General features: G+C 43.1%; 2 protein-coding genes and 1 long non-coding RNA gene across 6 annotated transcripts in view; 1 reads left to right on the top strand and 2 right to left on the bottom strand.

The window, feature by feature from the left end:
* The first annotated feature begins 3,162 nt into the window (after positions 1-3,162).
* Positions 3,163-6,263, top strand: LOC309533245 (glucose-dependent insulinotropic receptor-like). The gene has a single exon (XM_082224579.1). The coding sequence runs from the start codon at positions 4,030-4,032 to the stop codon at positions 5,062-5,064; it is 1,035 nt and encodes a 344-aa protein (XP_082080705.1). The 5' UTR covers positions 3,163-4,029; the 3' UTR covers positions 5,065-6,263.
* A 10-nt stretch (positions 6,264-6,273) lies between these two features.
* ERICH6 (glutamate rich 6) overlaps positions 6,274-19,598 on the bottom strand; it is a 41,032-nt gene continuing 27,707 nt past the window's right edge. For all 4 annotated transcript variants that reach the window (XM_082224204.1, XM_082224201.1, XM_082224202.1 and 1 more), the window contains 8 exons: positions 15,975-16,073; positions 15,729-15,886; positions 15,006-15,100; positions 13,424-13,587; positions 12,154-12,239; positions 10,104-10,262; positions 8,414-8,645; positions 6,274-6,540 (listed from right to left, as the gene is read on the bottom strand). In XM_082224204.1, the coding sequence (XP_082080330.1) occupies positions 6,280-6,540; positions 8,414-8,645; positions 10,104-10,262; positions 12,154-12,239; positions 13,424-13,587; positions 15,006-15,100; positions 15,729-15,886; positions 15,975-16,073 (1,254 nt within the window). In that variant the 3' untranslated portion in view covers positions 6,274-6,279. The remainder of the gene's footprint in view (positions 6,541-8,413; positions 8,646-10,103; positions 10,263-12,153; positions 12,240-13,423; positions 13,588-15,005; positions 15,101-15,728; positions 15,887-15,974; positions 16,074-19,598) is intronic.
* On the bottom strand, positions 10,952-12,147 carry LOC309533421. The gene is made up of 2 exons (XR_014220234.1): positions 11,459-12,147; positions 10,952-11,280 (listed from the first exon to the last, which is right to left on the bottom strand). It is a non-coding gene; the product is annotated as an uncharacterized lncRNA (long non-coding RNA).

Raw genomic sequence — 19,598 nt, 5'->3', positions numbered from 1 at the left:
CTCATGAGAAGAGAAGACTCCCTGGAAAAGACCCTGATGTTGGGAAAGATCGAGGGCGCAAGAAGAAGGGGACGACAGAGGACGAGATGGTTGGACAGTGTTCTCGAAACTACCAACATGAGTTTGACCAAACTGCGGGAGGCAGTGGAAGACAGGAGTGCCTGGCGTGCTCTGGTCCATGGGGTCACGAAGAGTCGGACACGCCTAATTGACTAAACAACAACATGATGTCTTGGAAGCAGTGTTTGTATTCAAGTAAACAAAAGGGAAACCTTCCTTTGTTATGGATACAAATCCTGTGATTGCCTCCGTTCTTCACATTCTAGCACCAGCATAATTTATGCTTGTTCCCGTAATTTATACTAGATCATTCCAAAGCCCTTTTACTTGTAGCATTCGTTTATTTTAATAACAGAGTTACTTTTAATTTCAGTTATTTAGGGCAGAGGGTAGGGTGGGGGACCTGTGCCAGAAGACCAAGTTGGGCCTGTGAGACTGTTTACCTGAAACAATGCCCACCTCTCCCACACCTGATGTCATGTGATGTCAGGCATGGGGCAAAGAGTCATGACTCCATAAAGATCTGGTTGCCCTTGGAGAATGCACTTGTGCGGCCAATCCCTGCAAAAGGTATGGTTGAAGTCACTGCCCATCAGCTCATAGGGCATGACTTCTAATCTGCTGATCAGCATTGGTTCAAAACACCACACAGAGTTCTTTGCAAGCCTGGTGACATCACTGTGACATCAGGCAATTTTCTGGTGGGTAACCTTGCTCACCAAATTCAGCCCACAAGGGGTAGGAGTTAAAAGAATAGCCTGATGGCCAAATCAGGTTCTCTACTTCTGATCTGCAACATGGATGGCTAACGAGAGACCTTCCAAATATTGTCCATCGTCTCTGACCACTGGCCAAGCTGGCTTAGAACTAATTGGAATTGTAGTTCAATACTTGAAAGGCCACAGGTTAGCCACCCTGACTCACAGTATTTTTAAAACAACAGAATGAGAGTTTAAACAAGAAATAATATTCTGTATACTGTCAGTCTACGTATATGGGTGGGTGTTTGACGTCCTGTGGCCCTCCAGTTATTGCTGGACTACACGTCCCTGACAATTAGCTGTGCTAGCTGGCACTGATAAAGTTGAACTAAAAATAAGTCTGGAAGGCTGAAGACTTCCTACCCTTGCAGTATGGGAAACATCACTTCTTTAATCCTTCATAACTGGTCTTCAGTAAGCCAAAAGTACGCGACTCTCACAAATCTTGACTGAGAACACCATAGGGTTTGGCCCTGGAAAAAGTAAAGTCCCACTGAAATCACACACAATTTTATTGAGCACCCAAAGCCATATACTTGTTTTTCCTCAATATTCTTTTGGGCTTCCATTCAAAGGGATTAAATAATACTTTGGTGCTCAAATTATAAAATGGATTGTTTCCCACTTCATAGGACCTTAAATTCTGTTGCTTTGCTTTTCCTGTTTTCAAGGTGCTGCAGTTTTGAAACCATACAAAAATACTTCAGGTAATGCCTTTGAAAAGAGATTATTTCTGTCTCTCTCCCCACCCCTTTTCTTTTTTCCAGTCAAAACCTCTTGAAAACACTATCAATAGGCAGTACATCATCAATTCTGCAGGATGGTCCTATGATCTTTACCCTGTTGGGTCCCTATTTCTCATAGCTGTAACTAGCCACTGTTTTAAAGACCTAGGATTAGAAGCTTGCAGGCCCTAAAAGCTTGGCAGATGTTCTGTGTGAATTGCTTAGGAACAGCCACAAGGTACAATCTCTCCAAAGCAGTGTTTGCGGAGCTATTACTGAAACTCTTCTGGTGGCCATTAACAAGTAGTCGCTAGTGATGCCTATCTTGGAATGGTTGACAATAAAACTGGAAACTGCAGTAAATGTGAACTTAATGAAAATACTGTTTGGACAGAGGATAAATTGACAACATATTAGAGTCCTGAGTTGAACCAGTTCCTTGCAGTTGTCTAAATATAGCACAGTTGGGTATACCTTTGTCCATACACTATAAAATTCTCTTTCCTCTCAAACCTTAACAGAGCACAGTTCTATTTGTTGCAACTATTTATGGACTGCTTATTCTTTCCAGCACCCAATTTTCCATAATTTAATCTGTTCTTGTCCCTCTCTATTTGGGGCCCTGCTCTGGTTACTCTCAGAAATATAAGCAACAGATTTAGTTTCTATAACTGCCAGGAAGCTGGGTTTGGCTTTGGGGGATGATAGAGGAAATTTACTAATTTGTTCTGCCCCTTCTTGTACCACCCCTCCTCTTACTCTTCGTCCTCTACTATCACTTTTATATTGCAATGTCATTGCAAAACATTGATTTCTGGAGGATGGGAACCTGCGAGTGTTCTGTGTAGAACAGATGCTGTTGAACTGTCAGTCAACCTTGACCATGCTGTCTGGGGCTGACGGGAGTTACAGACCAAAATGCCTCGAAGACACCACATTGTTTTTTACCCCTGTCCTAAATCACAACTCTCAAACGCATACCTTTGAACTTAGAAGGAAAATGCAAGATTTATTGGCAACCTAAAACATGCAAGTGTTAGGAAGCTCCCTTACACAGAGTCAGAATACAGTGGTACCTCAGGTTACATACGCTTCAGGTTACATACACTTCAGGTTACAGACTCCGCTAACCCAGAAACAGTGCTTCAGGTTAAGAACTTTGCTTCAGGATGAGAACAGAAATCGTGCTCCGGCGGCACGGCAGCAAGAGGAGGCCCCATTAGCTAAAGTGGTGCTTCAGGTTAAGAACAGTTTCAGGTTAAGTACAGACCTCCGGAATGAATTAAGTACTTAACCTGAGGTGTTGTTGTTTAGTCGTTTAGTTGTGTCCGACTCTTCGTGACCCCATGGACCAGAGCATGCCAGGCACTTCTGTCTTCCACTGAAGTACCACTGTATTAATCCAGCTAGTTCAGCATTTTTTCTACACTGACTGGCAACAGTTTTCAAGGAGAGGGCTCTCTTAGCCATACATGGAGTTGCCAGGGATTGAATTTAGAACTTGTTGCAGGCAGTGCAGGTGATATACCTCCAAGACTTCCCTGCTCTGAAAGACAGCTAGAGGATGCGGAAGTGTTAGTCAAGTTAACAGTGTGATCCTATTCTTGTCTTATTAGAGATTTGAGTTCAATGGGACTTAATAATCCAAGTAAGGAAATACACCAAGACTGCATTCCTAAATAAAATGTAGGAAGTACTAAGCCCCCATTTTACTTTTGGATTAACAAAGCCAACCAGTATTGGAAAGCGTGGATTCTGGTGAGCTTTTACCAGTTCACATCCTAGCCTTGTATTTACATCCAATATCCACTAAACTGGAAACAATGACCTTTTTCTGGCCGTAGTAACTGAAGTATGTTTTCTACCCGAGATCAAATAATTTGACTCCATTGACATTAATAGCATAAACACGCAGGAATATTTTCCTGCATGCATACGGAGCATGCTTTTTAAACTGCACGAGCTCCTTTTAGCTGCCTAATGGTGGTGGTGGTGGGGGAGCTCACAATGTTTCTCCACTCTGTTTGTCAAACGCCTTCCTTATCTTTCTGCGTCAAAGACAGTTTCAGGAACTGATTGAACAAGGCTGCACTTCCCGCCCCAGGTGTTTTCCCCCTCCTCCTCAAGCCAACGAGTTCACTGTGCCCGAAGCCTTCATGCATCTTCAGACACACCTCTGCCAGATGAAAAAGAAAAACCTATATTCTCACAGGGAAAAGAACTCGGAAGCTACAGTGATGCTGGCAATCTCCCTCAATGGCAAACATTGCCCAGAAGTTTGAAAGGATCCATCTGACCAGCAGAGCCGAGCCAATGGATTCTAGACACTGGATCATCACTTCTTGCTGCTGTTATTTCTACCAGTTTCTCAATGGTAGTATGTTTCCTCCTAGCCTGATGTCGCCTCTTGTGGATTGATTGTAAGTTGCGTATGCAACGCATATGTTAAACCCAGTAGTTTCCACTGCTGCTTCCCAAAGAAGATGCCGGATACCTTGTGTACAGTGCTACATGCCTTCTTAAGTGTATTCATCCCATCATCCAACCTCTTGGTGATCATAGTCATCTGTCAGCTGAGAAAGAAGAAACCAAGCAGAAACTATGTCTTCATCCTTAACTTGGCAGCTGCTGATCTGCTGGTTGGTGTGATGTGCATTGGGGAAGCTTTGGATGATGCGACAGATGCACTATTTGACCGAAATCTGTATATTTGTCTCTTGCGGATCTGCATGAGCATCACTCCTTGCATTGGGTCCATTCTCACCTTGCTTTTGGTTTCTCTGGACAGGTACTTGGCAGTGAAGCTGCCTCTTCATTACCCTACACTGATGAGCAAGAAACCTATAGTCTTCTCTCTTGTTGTCCTGTGGACGGTTTCCTTCTTGGTGGGACACATGCCACTTATTTTCTCACAACTTCAACAGAGTGAACTCTCGGGTAGCTGTGGGGTCCTGGCAGCAGCCAAGAGTGACTACCTGTACATAATCTGCTTTGGCATCTATATCCCTGCCTTGCTGACCTTGGTCTGTTTACATATCTCAGTGGGGAGGATTGCTTATCTTCATCAGAAGCAGATCCAACGTGTCTGCTTGCACCCAGATACCCCTACTGCTCCTCTCCGCCATTTCAAAGCTCTGAGGACAGTCCTCATTGTGATTATCTGTTTTGTCCTCTTCTGGAGCCCTTATTATGTAGCTGCCATTGTGAAAGCTACTTGTACCTCCTGCATCCTGAGCTCACAGCTGAAGGATTTGTTATACATTTTAGGAGAAGCCAATTCTTTGATAAATCCTTTTATCTATTCGCTATACAGCAAGGATATAAGAACCCAGTTGGTCAAAATGTTGAAGTGTAAGGGAAAGGGACAAATAAAGCCCCACAGGTCTAACAGGTTGGCAGTGACCCATTTCAACATCATAAACCAAAGTAACTTACCCTGCGGAGGAAATTCATCTGGGGATCAACCGCCTAAATCTCCTCCCTTCAACAGTTTCAGAGGAGTACTCACCATTTCTTGATTCAAGGCGGAAGAGAGGAAACCCACCATAAAGCAGATGGAAAGCTTATTGTGCACTGATCATCAGTAAAAAAAGGTAATGCAGAAAAAGTCCAAATGCGCAACCAAGTTTTCTGAACTAAGGTTTGGGCTTCCTATTCTATCTATTCCACTACTGGGCAGTTAACCATAATTTGGTGACGCAGAGATCAACAGTGAGCTAAGAAAACAGTGCTGCATATATTTCCCTTCTTAGTGTTCTTTTTAATAAGTGCCTTTTGGGAATAAATGTGCAAATAATTTTACCCTAACGCAGAATTTTGTACGTGCTGTTATCCAGTCTACCTTCCCTTTGTAAGATATATGTTCCTTTTTGCCTGGTTATCTGGTTCCACATGTGGCGAGATAAACGAGCTAGAAGGGGAAATGTGTTGGGTCCAGTTTAAGTACCAATTTCTATGCAGTTAATTTAATCCAAGCATCGATAAACAAACTTAAATAAAAACCCAAATCTATCTCCAGCCTTTATGTTCTTCTCCCACCCTTATTGCTGTATTACATTGTTATTTATTAAATTGTTAAACTTAACCGCCGCCCCCCCCCCTTCTTGGGAGGACGTCCCGTAATATAGCTGTTGCTTCCACTGAGTTGCTGCCTGTTTTCTAACAAGACGGAGAACAGAAATTAGTGGCCATGCAGGGCTATTCAGGGAAACTTGACAGGCATGGCACATAAGCAATTGGTTTCTAGTATTGCTACACCCTTCAATTGCTTGTGAAAGGCCACAGTACAAAGTCATATATGATAGGAATCGACTCATGCTGCAGATCAGATGTGAGGAAGTTTTGGCTCCTTTGTGAGTTGTAAACCTCACAAAGATACAAGCCATGCTGCCAGGACCATTACAGTTGCATCTGTTTGTCTCGGGAGACAATGGATGAGTCCACCTGTCTAAGCTCAATTCCTCAATTAGAGTCTGGACTCTATAACAGCACCAAAATAATAGTTGGGTGGTACTAAAATGCCAATCTAATTTAACTTTCTCCCTAAAGTAGGCTCAGTGTCCCCTTTTTCTGCTGTATAACATAAGAAGGTACTGCGTGTTATGTGACCAGCATAAATGGAACTGTTATTAAATGAATCCTGAGATCTGATTTCTGATACCTCTAGAATTCAACATAATGGGAAATATTCCTTTGAACAACGAAACAAGTGTCTTCATATAACATAATCATGATCAGGCTGGTGAATTTAATGTTTCCATGATTAAGGTGTCCAGAGCAGAACTTATTTCACATTCCTTACAAAGGTTCATTAACTTCAAAGCCTTAGTGAAAAGAAACGAAGGAAGCTGGAGCTTAGCCCACCAGTCGTTGTTAGGAAAATCTAAACACCCTTGCAGTTTAGCAAAGATGCGGAGAATCTTTATCCGGCAGGCAAACAGGAAGAGGTCATCTTCAGACACAAACTTCGGCCACGGGTGATGCTCAGCCAGCGGCTTTTAAGGAAGCAAAAAAGCAAGGAGTTAATGTAGTTCCCAAGTCACATGGCAGTTCTCGCTTGCAGAAAGTCAGAAAGGTCACACAGGGAAGGAAACCTAACTGAGTATTGTTTTAAATCAAGGGAAATTAAATCAGTATTACTGTGAGACTGACCAACGTTGCAGTCTTATTTCTCTCTGAGTCTGAAGAGAGGCAAGGACCAAATTCCCTCTTCTTACCTGGAATTTACTGATGGTCAGACCTTGTTGATGTTAAAGGTAAAGGGACCCCTGACCAGTAGGTCCAGTCGTGACCGACTCTGGGGTTGCGGCGCTCATCTCGCTTTATCGGCCGAGGGAGCCGACGTACAGCTTCCGGGTCATGTGGCCAGAGCAGCACACGGAAACGCCGCTTACCTTCCCGCTGGAGCGGTACCTATTTATCTACTTGCACTTTGACGTGCTTTTGAACTGCTAGGTTGGCAGGAGCAGGGACTGAGCAACAGGAGCTCACCCCGTCACGGGGATTCAAATCGCCAACCTTCTGATTGGTAAGTCTTAGGCTCTGTGGTTTAACCCACAGCGCCACCTGCGTCCCTTGATGTTGGCAAGGCTAAAAAGAGGGTGGTTTGGAGAACTTCCCCATTCCCTGGCATGCCCTCAGACCAGGGGTTAACTACGCCAGCCCTGAAGTTGGCATTGTTGGTTCACTTTAATTTCCCTCTCATGCTTCCCAGTGGGAGGGGAAATAATGTAAAAAAAAAAAAAAGCCAAAAACAAATTGGAAAAGGAATGAGAGTTCAAAGAGCACTAATTTCTACCCTCTTGAGAACATGGGATTAAGTGGATGAACCACCTTCAGTTTTCCCTTCCCAAAGCCTTTAAAAAGTTGCTTCCAAAAAACAAAACACCAGCCCTATTTTTATTCAACCTCATTAAAACTGCAGAAATAGCAAAAGGCATAAAACCAACTCAGGTCAGGTGAGTATTTCAGAAACCTCCCTCTTTGCATGCACATGGGCACCACATTTGCTGAAACCTCAAGAAGGGCAGGATTCATTTGCTAATATGTCCAATATTATTCCTACTCATAGTAGACCCATTGAAATTAATGGGAATGGCTAACTTAGGTCCATTAATTTCAATGGATCTACTCTGAATAGAACTTAGATGGATCCATCCCACTGCCCTTTTATTCTTTTAAAACTGCTATTTCCTGCACTCCCTGTTAAAAGAAAAAAAAAGCATGCCGTTCCTGCTCTCATTTTCAAATTTGCTGAAATTCAATGTATGGAAATATATTGCTAAGCAATGTGCGCTTGAGAGAAGTTCAAGAACAGTTATGGGCGCACTGATAATCTACATGGATGAGATAACAAAAGCAATTTTTAAACTTCATGGCTCAAGAGTGTTTTACCTACCAGATTTTTAATTTAAAAGTTTTATATAATATTCTTCCTTGGCCTGTTCTCAGTCTGCTTTTTTCTTAACTTACCCTATAAGCCACATCATTTGAGTCTCGGCCTGAATTCTTGGTTATACAAATTCATCTCTGTAAATGCTTTCATAAATCTTTTTGAAGTTATAATTTGTTTCCCTCTTTTTGTTCACTAGAGGGGGGGAACCCCAACTTCCATCTAACTGACATTTTGGTTTATTTGGTTTATTTGGTCAAGTGATGCTGAACTATATACAAACCAGATAAACTATGTGTCAGTCTTTGGCCGATTTAACTTCGTTTTTCAAGTAGCTCTGTAAGTTCGAAGCAAACTGCTCCATTCCCTTTTTCGAAAACATTTTCTATATTTACCCCCCAAACAATCCCACCCTCTCTTGTTAAGAACATGTAAACTCATCCACTCTCCCCCATATTAACTCTGAAACAAAGTACCTTTACTTTTGCTCCTATGTTGATTTTGGCCTGTTTGCCCCTTGCAAGGAAAGAAATGGCTACTCTGTCTTGCTCAACTATCCTGACACCAACGTTCTGGTTCAAGGATAGAAAGACTGGCTTAAATGGTGCTCTCGAGACGCACTTCTGCAAATTGTTGGGCCAGATCCACGTTTTCACTTTGTTGCCAGCTTCGTCCGAATAATGTCCTCCTCGAATCGTAACATTTATCCTAAATGTGGAAAATAACAACTTGAGAGGACAGGAAGTTGGGGAAACCTGGCTGTACAGACCAAGCCCTTGTCTGAAAATATCTTCACATCCAGATACAGTGGTACCTCGGGTTAAGAACTTAATTCGTTCTGGAGGTCTGTTCTTAACCTGAAACTGTTCTTAACCTGAGGTACCACTTTAGCTAATGAGGCCTCCCGCTGCCGCTGCGCGATTTCTGTTCTCATCCTGAAGCAAAGTTCTTAACCTGAGGTACTATTTCTGGGTTAGCTGAGTCTGTAACCTGAAGCGTCTGTAACCTGAGGTACCACTGTACTGCCAAATCAAATAGGGGAGAAATGACGAAGGTACAAGGGCAAGCTCCAAGTTCGGATCAACAAAAACTGAATACTGGCTTGCCTCCACACCAGGGTCACTTGCCTCATCAAAGATCAGCCTGCCTGCTAACAGAGTTGCTGTGGCATAGGCATTCGTCAATGCAAAAACAAGGAACATGTCTTCTTTTTTAAAAAAAGGTTGAAGAAAAAGAAGAGTTTGGATTTGATATCCCGCTTTATCACTACCCGAAGGAGTCTCAAAGTAGCTAACACTCTCCTTTCCCTTCCTCCCCCACAACAAACACTCTGTGAGGTGAGTGGGGCTGAGAGACTTCAGAGAAGTGTGACTGGCCCAAGGTCACCCAGCAGCTGCATGTGGAGGAGCGGGGAAGCGAACCCGGTTCACCAGATTACAAGTATACCGCTCTTAACCACTACACCACACTGTCACTGGTTGATTTTACTTACTGGAAAATGTAAAAGTATTTAATGAGCTGACCGATTGATTAAAACCCATACAATTTCTCACCTAGCACTTCTTTCATCAGGAGGCAGAACCACAAATTTGGCTCCTGGGGTTTTTAATACTCAGCAAGTTCAGAGGATGCCGTTTCTCCTAGCGCAGTGTTGTTGCGATGGGACAAATCTCATGTGCTGAGCATCTTCCTGTCAGGCTGTTCTTGCACCCAGCTTACTTCTCTGTCCCTGACTGGCATTCAGCCATGATCCCTTGCTCAGACGCTAACCTCTTGCTGCTAATTCTGCCAGCCTGCCTCTGCTGAAAGGAAGCCACGGCACAGTAGCTAAAACGCCATTCTGTCTTATAACTTCCCTTTCGCACAGCAGGGCTGAAACACGCGATTTTTCTGGGAACAAACGTGAACCTTTTGAAATGGCTCTCAAATTTCCAATTCTTGTGGTTTTCTCGGTGGGAAATCCGTTTTAAAAGTTCAGTTGGAATTTTTACGTTCACCAGTAACCTCCAGTATTCTTTATCTGCCATTTGGTTAACAAAGGACACTGCATGTTTTTGAATTAGAAAACGAGGTCCTGACCACCCTTCAAATTACAAGTACAAAACACTGGTATACATTTTACAACCTAAACGTAAAACAAGACCAAACTGATTGAACTGAACGTACCACACATTGCCATTTGAATGATAGCAAGTCCCATTGCCACAGGAATCAAACACTGCTTGGATTTCTGCATTCTCAGGCTTGTCGTCTTGTACTATGGCAACGTAGCCTGTGCCCTCATTCCTTCGTACAATGATAATCGCCAGATTTCCAGAGGGATAGCTGTATGTAGATAAGGTTCCAATGGGCCCATTAACATGCTTAGGAACGTTGTTGCGTTATCAAGGTGTGTGCATGGCTTCAACTGATTAGTTCTTTGTGTGCGTGTGTGTTCTTGGATACCACTTCTGAACGATTCAGTCCTACTTTCTGCTATGCTTTTGTACCTATATCACAACAAACACTAGAAACACTATGTGTACTTCTGTAACCCAATAAAATATTCAATAAAAACAAGCAAACAAACCCAAACAAACACTGTTACTACCCCTTCCAGGGTTGTGTGATAGCAAAACAGAGTGGCTAAGATTGCAGCAAAAACCCACCACCTTCAACAGATAAAGTGAAATAGTAGCTCCTAGGAAAATCCTTCAACTGGTCCAAAATTTGGCTGCCAGGCTTGGAGTTGGAACATGCTACTTTTTATCTAGTTCCATCTTCACCTTTATCTAGTAGCATGGTCACCCATTTCCCCCCATACTCAGTTATGAGCCATTAATAGCCTTTAAAGCCTTTGCAGTGCAACACTATACACACCTACTGAGAAGTTATATTCCACTGAATTCGGTGTGGCTTACTCCTAGTGCAGAGTTCTCCAACTTTTTTCTCTGGGCAACACTTTCAGAATAAAAATTAGCTCGCTGCTTTTCTAACTGATAAGAAATACATCGCATAACAAATAGAAACGACTCTTTGTGGTACCTGATTTATAACACGGAACACAACTTTATAATATGATCATGGGACGTCCAGAAAGTATAAAATGATGCAGCTACATAAGAACATGGGTTGTTCCCCAAATAGAATTATAAGCAAGCCTTTTACATTAAGTAGGTATACAAACTCAATGAGAAGTGTGAGCTTGCTTCTTAGGCCTAATCTGAGACAAACAAACTCTCATCTCATCAACACAAAGTCTTTCTTTTTTCTGATCTTTCATATTAGTTGAAAATCCTTGTTGAAAATAGATTCTGGAGAACTGTAGAAGACTAACCAGTGCTCTTGAATATCTAACCATATTCTGGAAATATAAACATTATTTTGATACTATCCTATACTGCACTGCACTGAAATATTTAAATGTTTCTTTGTTTGTCCTTGAATCTTCCTCCACACCAGTGCCAGGGGCGCGCCACACCCTTTAAGAACCACTGCCCTTGATGGCGTTAGGATTGCATAGTTAATAGCTTACTAATAACCTGTACTAGCTGCTCTTTTCCAAGTCCCAGCATGTTGACACTTGGGACCCCTCCAGACTGATGATTTTCCGCAGGTGCATTCTGCAACGCGTCACTGATACAGTAATAGCGGTGGATTTATACCGGAACATCCACATATTCTGTTTTGTTAGTTTTGTAATATTTCTCCAACGGTATTGCATTACTGCCATCAGCAGGGGCGTTACTCTTGCACTACAGCCCAAGCAAAGCGGGACAAAAACACCCCGTAACTTTTGTGGTATAAAAAGTTACAGGATTTCAGGGGGAAGTTATGGGACATGCACTGATTGGAAACAAAACAGTATAGCAGCCCTGATATTTGCAAGAACAAAGATCACTTCCTTATAGCTTTGTAAAGCACTAATTCCTTGGTCCAACATTCACAATATTACTAAGGAGGACGGGAATCTGCTCCTCTTGTATAAGCATAGATAGAAATAGGACAAAAACCATCCTCTTTACCACAATATTGACTGTGACCATGACAGGGTGGTTAAAAGGTGAGGTAAAGTTACATGCATAGTTGAATTTGAGTTGAGTTCTTAACCTTTTCCCAATGAAATTGATGGGCCTTAAAATGTGCTTAGCTTTGGCTGAATTATACCCTTAATACCGTAAAGATGCGCCTCAGATATCGCCACAAGTCAAAAAAACCAAAACCACAAAAAGGATACAATATTTGTGCACTGCCATCTGGAAACATGGTAAGAAACTTCACACCGTTTTTGTAGTATTGCTGGAAGAACTGGTTTTTCAGCAACTGCACACGAAGGGAAAACAAGACACGTACTTTAAAACAATATTTTGTTTTCAGGAGAATTAGTATACAAAAGGCAAGAAGAAGAAAAAGGTCACTATGCAAAAAGGGTGGTGGGATTAGGTAACAAAAAGCTATGCTGCCCGACTGAATTGACCGTTCCCAGTTTTCTCCTCCTATGATTTGATGAGTTTCTAGTCACACCTGCTGCCTCCCAGCTCTGTGATCCTGTAGCCAAGTGACGGTTAATAGTGGACAGTTCTGGGAATGGGGGCACCAGAGTGCAAGATCCCAGTCAAGCGGTCGCAGGCCTGTCCTCCGCGGCAACCAATGTTGGATGTTACATAGGCAAACATTCAAGCCTGCATTCTGCCAGCAGCTAAAGTCCATTCCAAAACCAGTCACTGCCCATACAAAAGGTGGAACCCTAGAGTTGGAAAGTGGCTTCAAACCCAGCCCTCTGCCAGTGCAGGAAGTCTGCTGCTCCAGCATCCCTGATAGAACTACAAATCCCAGAATTCCATAGGAAGAGGGACTGGTGGTTAAATCACTTTGGGAATTGTCGTTCTGGGAGGGAAACAGGGGTCTTCTAAGAACTCTCATCATCTTTAACAAATGACAGTCTCCAGGATGTGGGGGTGGGGAGCCATGACTGTCAAAGTGGTATTAAAGGTAAAGGGACCCCTGACCATTAGGTCCAGTCGGGACCGACTCTGGGGTTGCGGAGCTCATCTTGCTTTATTGGCCGAGGGAGCTGGAGTACAGCTTCCAGGTCATGTGGCCAGCATTACTAAGCCGCTTCTGGTGAACCAGAGCAGTGCACGGAAACGCCGTTTACCTTCCCGCTGGAGCGGTACCTAATTATCTACTTGCACTTTGACATGCTTTCGAACTGCTAGGTTGGCAGGAGCAGGGACCGAGCAACAGGAGCTCACCCCGTTGCAGGGATTCGAACTGCCGACCTTCTGATCTGCAAGTCCTAGGCTCAGTGGTTTAACCCACAGTGCCACCCGCGTCCCTAGCGCCACCCGCGTCCCTAAAAAAAGTGGTATTATGGTGCTTTAAATGTGTGGTGCAGCTATTGCCATAGTCAAATGCAGAATGCTCTGTCCTATGAATGTTTTTATCCTGGAAGAAGAAGCAGGTCCATTAATGGGGTTCCAGCGCAGGAAAATCCAGGTGCTTACCTTTCCACCTGCAATAGTGAAATCACAGCTAGAGATGCTGTAGCTAGCGTCTTGGCTTGTGGGACTTCGGAATTTAATTCCCTGGAGAGGCATCTTTGTCCAGCCCGTTATAGAAGGTCTATAGAAGGACAGGCAGTAGGAGATGGTGCTGAGTTGCCGAGTATCTAGGGAACATGAAGAAGCACAGAATGTTGTTCAATAAAGGTTATTCAATAAACTTGAACTAAGTAGAACAAAAACCAATTTCAATTTAGTTCAGATTTATTTTGTTTCATTTGGGTTTTTAATAGCTTGCTCTTCAATACAAATTATTAGCGCGGCTCCGAATATGAAATTAAAAACCACTATAATGGAGTTAAAAACGAATGAAGAAATTATAGCAAAACACAGCAGCAACACAAATTGGATTAGCAGCCAAGGTAAAAATTACAACGTATGTTTATATTAAGAGTCTTAAATGAACCTGTTTACTAACCTGAAACAATAAAACAGAGAGTTAAAAAACCAAAACAATGCACATTTCTTATCTAGGTGTGTTGGTGACCCGGAAACTACAACTAATCCAGAATGCAGCAGCTAGACTGGTGACTGGGAGCGGCCGCCGAGACCATATAACATTGGTCTTGAAGGACCTACACTGGCTCCCAGTACATTTCCGAGCACAATTCATAGTGTTGGTGCTGACCTTTAAAGCCCTAAACTGCCTCAGTCCAGTATACCTGAAGGAGCGTCTCCACCTCCATCGTTCTGCCTGGACACTGAGATCCAGCGCCGAGGGCCTTCTGGCGATCCCTCATTGCGAGAAGCCAAGTTACAGGGAACCAGGCAGAGGGCCTTCTCAGTAGTGGCACCCACCCTGTGGAATGCCCTCCCACCAGGTGTCAAAGAGAAAAATAACTACCCAACTTTTAGAAGACATCTGAAGTTTTTAATGTTTAATAGGTTATTGTATTTTAGTGTTTTGTTGGAAGTGTTTTGTTATTATTATTATTATTAGTAGTAGTAGTAGTAGGAACATGCTAGATCTGATCCAAGAGACCATTTAATCCAGGGATGGGTAACTCTGACCCTCCAGATGTTGTTGAACTACAAGTGCCATCATCTGCCTGGGGACAGGGCAAGATTCTAGTGTAAGAGTGAATATGTGCCAGTTTTCAATCTCTGCTATATACAAGCCATTCTCACGGTTTCACCCACTAATGAGTACAGTGGTGCCTCGCAAGACGAAAAGAATCCGTTCTGTGATTTTCTTCGTCTAGCGGTTTTTTCATCTTCCGAAGCAAGCCCATTGACGGTTTAGCGGATTAGCGCTATTAGCGCTATTAGCAGCTTATCGGCTTATCGGATCAGCTGATAAGCGGCTTAGCGGCTTAGAAAAAGGGTGGGGGAAAGTAAAAAAAAACCCGCAGGAACTCGCAAGACATTTTCGTCTTGCGAAGCAAGCCCATAGGAGATTCGTTTTGCGAAGCACCTCCAAAACGGAAAACTCTTTCGTCTAGCGAGTTTTCCGTCTTGCGAGGCATTCGTCTTGCGGGACACCACTGTACTGTCCATAATAACTTGCAGAAAAATTAGAACTCACAGTCAAAGACATGAGTTGGAGATACATCCTTTTCTCTCTCTGCTTTCTCTCTTGGGAGGTGGACAGCCTGTTGGGCCATTTGTTTCTCCTTCAACCTGCAAAATCAAAACGTATGTGGCATGAACCCCGAATTTCTTAAACGTTGAATTCCAGTTGCTCTCGGAGGGCTGGCAAGGTGACTAGCTGATCTTTTAGCCACTGAAACAGTAAAGATGCTCCTCTGCTGCAGAACACCCTGGTCTTGCTCAGCAATGTATTTTTCTATAACAGAAAGTTTGGCTGCACATGTTTGTGCATAACAATTGGCTAAAGCCTATGAATCAGGGCCAGACCTCCTGAAATAGCAGAAAAGCTCAAAACTCAATATACAGTGGTACCTCGGTTCTCGAACTTAATCCATTCTGGGAGTCCGTTCGACTCCTGAAACCGTTCGAAAGCCAAGGTGCAGCTTCTGATTGGCTGCTTCCTGCACTCAATCGGAAGCCGCGGGAGCCATGTCGGACATTCGGCTTCTGAAAAACGTTCGCAAACCGGAACACTTACTTCCGGGTTTGCAGTGTTCAGAAGCCGATTTGTTTGGGAGCCAAGCTACTCAAGAACCAAGGTACCACTGCAATAATTACCCTGCTCTTTCTTGCAAAACACTTCAGAAATGCTGCCTTGCCCCAAATGATACCAAAATTGTTCCTGAAAATAGCATGTACACCAACTGGCTGACAATACCTTTGGCGAGCTCTTTCTCTGGCTTTTTTCCTCTCTTCCGCAGTTCCTTCGACCTGCTTAGTGGTGATATCAATCAGCTGAACTCCTTCCTTCGCATAGCGCTTTTTCTCATTGACAATGAACTCGTGAAGATCTCTGCATTGCTGGCAACAGAAAAGCTGGAAGGCAAGATCCTACAGTTATCTCGCGGCCACATCGCCCCTGACTTTGTAGCGATGCCATTAGGATGATTTCTCCATTACTTACATTTCCATATTCTGCTATTTGTTCTAGACTTTCAAATGACGGATAATTTCTCAGTGGGCTGCCGCAGAACTCACAGATTTCTCCATAGTGTTTTTCCAACTGCAGAGAGGAAACAGAACATTTTGAAGACATTAGTGATGACAATCACCTTGAGGGAAAGTTCAATATTAGGCTTGTAATTTTTAAATCTTTTTTAGGACTGAAAAGTAGCTAGGCTGAAAAGGGATCTAGCCTATGTTAATAAAGAAAGCTGAAAAGTGCTCTAGCCCATGGTAAAGGCGGCTGAAATGTCTCCAAGCCTAGAATCATAGAATCATAAAGTTGGAAGAGACCACAAGGGCCATCGAGTCCAACCCCCTGCCAAGCAGGAAACACCATCAGAGCACTCCTGACATATGGTTGTCAAGCCTCTGCTTAAAGACCTCCAAAGTAGGAGACTCCACCACACTCCTTGGCAGCAAATTCCACCGTCGAACAGCTCTTACTGTCAGGAAGTTCTTCCTAATGTTTAGGTGGAATCTTCTTTCTTGTAGTTTGGATCCATTGCCTTTTCCAGTGTGTTTTTTTTTTTGGGGGGGGGAAGGATGTCACCCCAAATGTCACCATTTTAGATTTGCTTAATGGAGAAATGCTCCCATTCTAGTAATCTTATTTTGCAGCTATTTCATTCCTGTTGTCTGTTTTACTGCATCCGATCCAGCCACTCTGGGCAGCTCCCAACAGAATATTAAAAACACTATAAAACATCAAACATTAAAAACTTCCCCACTGGAGAAGGGATGGGGGAGCTGTTTTAGCCAATTTCTCTTTCCCTGTGCAGCCCCCTGTGCTACCTGGCAAGCTGCACCAAAGGGTTGAAGGTGATGTCCCCACCCCAAGCAGCATGAGGGGCAAGCGGGGGGGGCAGGGACAATCAACAATCCTATCTCCTTCCTCCAGAACAAACAGAACTCTGCTGAGAGTAACTCTGGATCAGAGGTGCCATCTTGCACCCAATATTGGGGTGGGGGGTTCCTGGTGCACAGCGTTCACATGTGATGTCATGGGCCCAGCATGTGTTGCACACGTGTGACATCATGCACGCAATGCACGTGCAACATTGCATCATCGGGAGCAGGCCAAGCGCAGAGCCCAGCCCTGTGCCAGCATATTTTGAGGGGGTTGAATTCACCCCGCTCCCAGGAGTTGGTACACCCGCTCTAGATCCAGCTCACGGCATGCTATGTTTACATTTGCAACAGATTCTTTTGCAACTGTTTTTAGCCATTTTGCCAACTTGGAGGCGAGTGAGGTATGCTGGTGCTGGTCATTACAAACCTATGATTTCGTCATAGTCAAGCCTCAGATGCACAAATCGCAGTGCATCTGGTAAAACACAAATCCTGCCCCTGCATCTTATTAACACAAAAGTTAAAGCAAAATAAATACGTGTAGCTTATTCCCTCCCAGAGTTCCAATTCCCGGTAACTACAGTGCCTAGAATTTTTTGAGGGAAAGGATGTGCTTCAAAGGGGTTTTAAAGGTGCAAGCATGTACTGAAAATGGAATAACAGCAACAACAATGTGCAAGACTCTGCTCTCGGTCAGAATTAAGTATTTTTTTAACCTCTCAGAGTGTAAATAAGTGAAACTGAAGCCCTGCAAGTCACCTGACAGCATTCACTTTCATCCAAAACTAAGTAGATGAGGAAAATGGAGGGGAGGGGAGGATCCTGTGTTAAGGACTGCAAGGTTTTTTTTATATATTTCCTGGGCATGAATTGTCCCCAAAGGCATGCTAAAAGGCCACAGCAAGCAATCCGAACAGACTTATTTTAAGCCTCCTACTGTAAACGGCATAAGAAAACAAGCAGCTCCTTGGCTTTCCAAAGCTCCAGGGAAAGAATAAACAGCAGCAGAAATAATTCAATGCAGCGCTACAGCGAATGGGCAGCAGGGGGCAATGTTAAAGTTGTCGGGAATGCCATCCCTAATAAAATAGAGGCCATACATCCAAATCGAAAATTAAAATTACTGCATTGCATTTGCTCATAACACGCAGTGACCAGCACTGAGGGCTGCATCTACTGAACAAAGGAACAGGGCTGCTCATTCGAAGGAAAGGCTGTAGGGCTAGACAAGGGTGGAAACTGGGGTGCAGTCCTCTCCTGTTTTGGTTGCTTGTCCCCAGAATCGTGAAAAGTTTCTGAAGTGGGAAAAAGCATTATGAAAAAGTTTATCTAAAATGATAGGGTTGATGGGCGTTGTAGTCCAGAAAATCTGGAGGGTGCCAGTTTGTCAAAGAAGGATATGACCTAGTTATCATGCTAAACAAATAATCCCTACTTCCCAGCTTTTTCTCAGATCTCTATCCCCATAATGCAGAGGTTCTCAGACTGCTGTCTGCAAGTCTCATTCAGGTGCTGTGAAAAGACTGCAGAGCAGGTGGGAATATCTTCCCTTGGCCCTGAAGTATATTCATTTTTTTTTGACAGTGGAGAGCAAGTCATTTTGACCACAGCCACCCTCAAGTTCAAATGCAGAAACAGGATGAACACTGAACATGCAAATTCTCAGGCTACAGCTGACAAACTCTGATGGCTTTAAAAGAATGCCCCTTCCTGTTATTCCCATGACGCTTCCTTTTAAGGCATTTAAATAAAATATTGCAAATACATATTTTGGCTACAACCCAGAGGCTACATTTTTTGCATTTAGCTGGCAGATATTATTTTAGTGAGCAGCTCGGCATGACCATTAATAACTCCTAAAAGTCCCATTACTTTGAAGGGAGAGTTGAAATCTGTGCTTAGCTCACTCTCACGGAAATCAGTGAGATTTATAAGTATTTAACTTTCACAGGAAATGCCTCCTAAATGCCCATAATATGCAACATCTCACTCTGCAAAATGCAAAAAGAGAGTTGAGATTCCTGTAGACAATATCACGGTTGTGAGATTCATCTCCTGACTGAAGTCAGGCAGAACTTTGTGTGCCTAAATTAAGCAGAGCTGGAACTTGGAAAGTTCCATCAGTATTACTTCAAAATTTGGTACATACCAGCAACTTGTATACATCATTAGAATATAATAAGAACCCGTGGAACAAACTTTATGCAAACAAAATGCCAGAACCAGTCAATTCTGCATATAGGAATAACGTAGCTGCTTCTTTCTTATAGATGATAATTATGACTAATTCATCTCTCCAACAAAGTAATGAAAACACTAAATGATTATAATTTCCCCACTCCTGGGGAAAATCTCAAACCCTTGGATTTCAGAATATTGCTTTTCTTAAATGAATTCTCAATCGATCACCTTAGAAGAGGTGATGCAAGGAGGTCATTCAACCCTGGTAGTTTTTGGCTTCTGCAATAATACTGACTATTATTCTCCCTACCCATCCCATACTCTGTAAAGTGGAAACAGCGATGTTACTGCAATGGATTTTCATCAGAATTTACTACAGTGTTCAGGCAATTCATGTTGATGCTCTTTTAAAGATAAATTTAAAAATGACTAATGTAAAATTTGGCTAGCAAAATGTTGAATGGAGAGAGGGAAAGTAACATAAGGTTTAAAGAACGGGTGCCTTTTCCCAATCCAATAATCTAATTTCCACTATCACTTCAACAGAGCTTGC

Source organism: Podarcis vaucheri (assembly GCF_965113315.1).
Source record: "Podarcis vaucheri genome assembly, chromosome: 5".
In the NCBI taxonomy this organism is placed as follows: domain Eukaryota; kingdom Metazoa; phylum Chordata; class Lepidosauria; order Squamata; family Lacertidae; genus Podarcis; species Podarcis vaucheri.
The sequence above is the reverse complement of the archived record's forward strand: the minus strand, read 5'-3'. Positions and strand labels throughout refer to the sequence as shown.

What these genes read in the sequence shown, in the direction of transcription:
- LOC309533245 (XM_082224579.1), top strand. Translation starts at nt 4,030, where the DNA reads ATGCCGGATACCTTGTGTACAGTGCTACATGCCTTCTTAAGTGTATTC.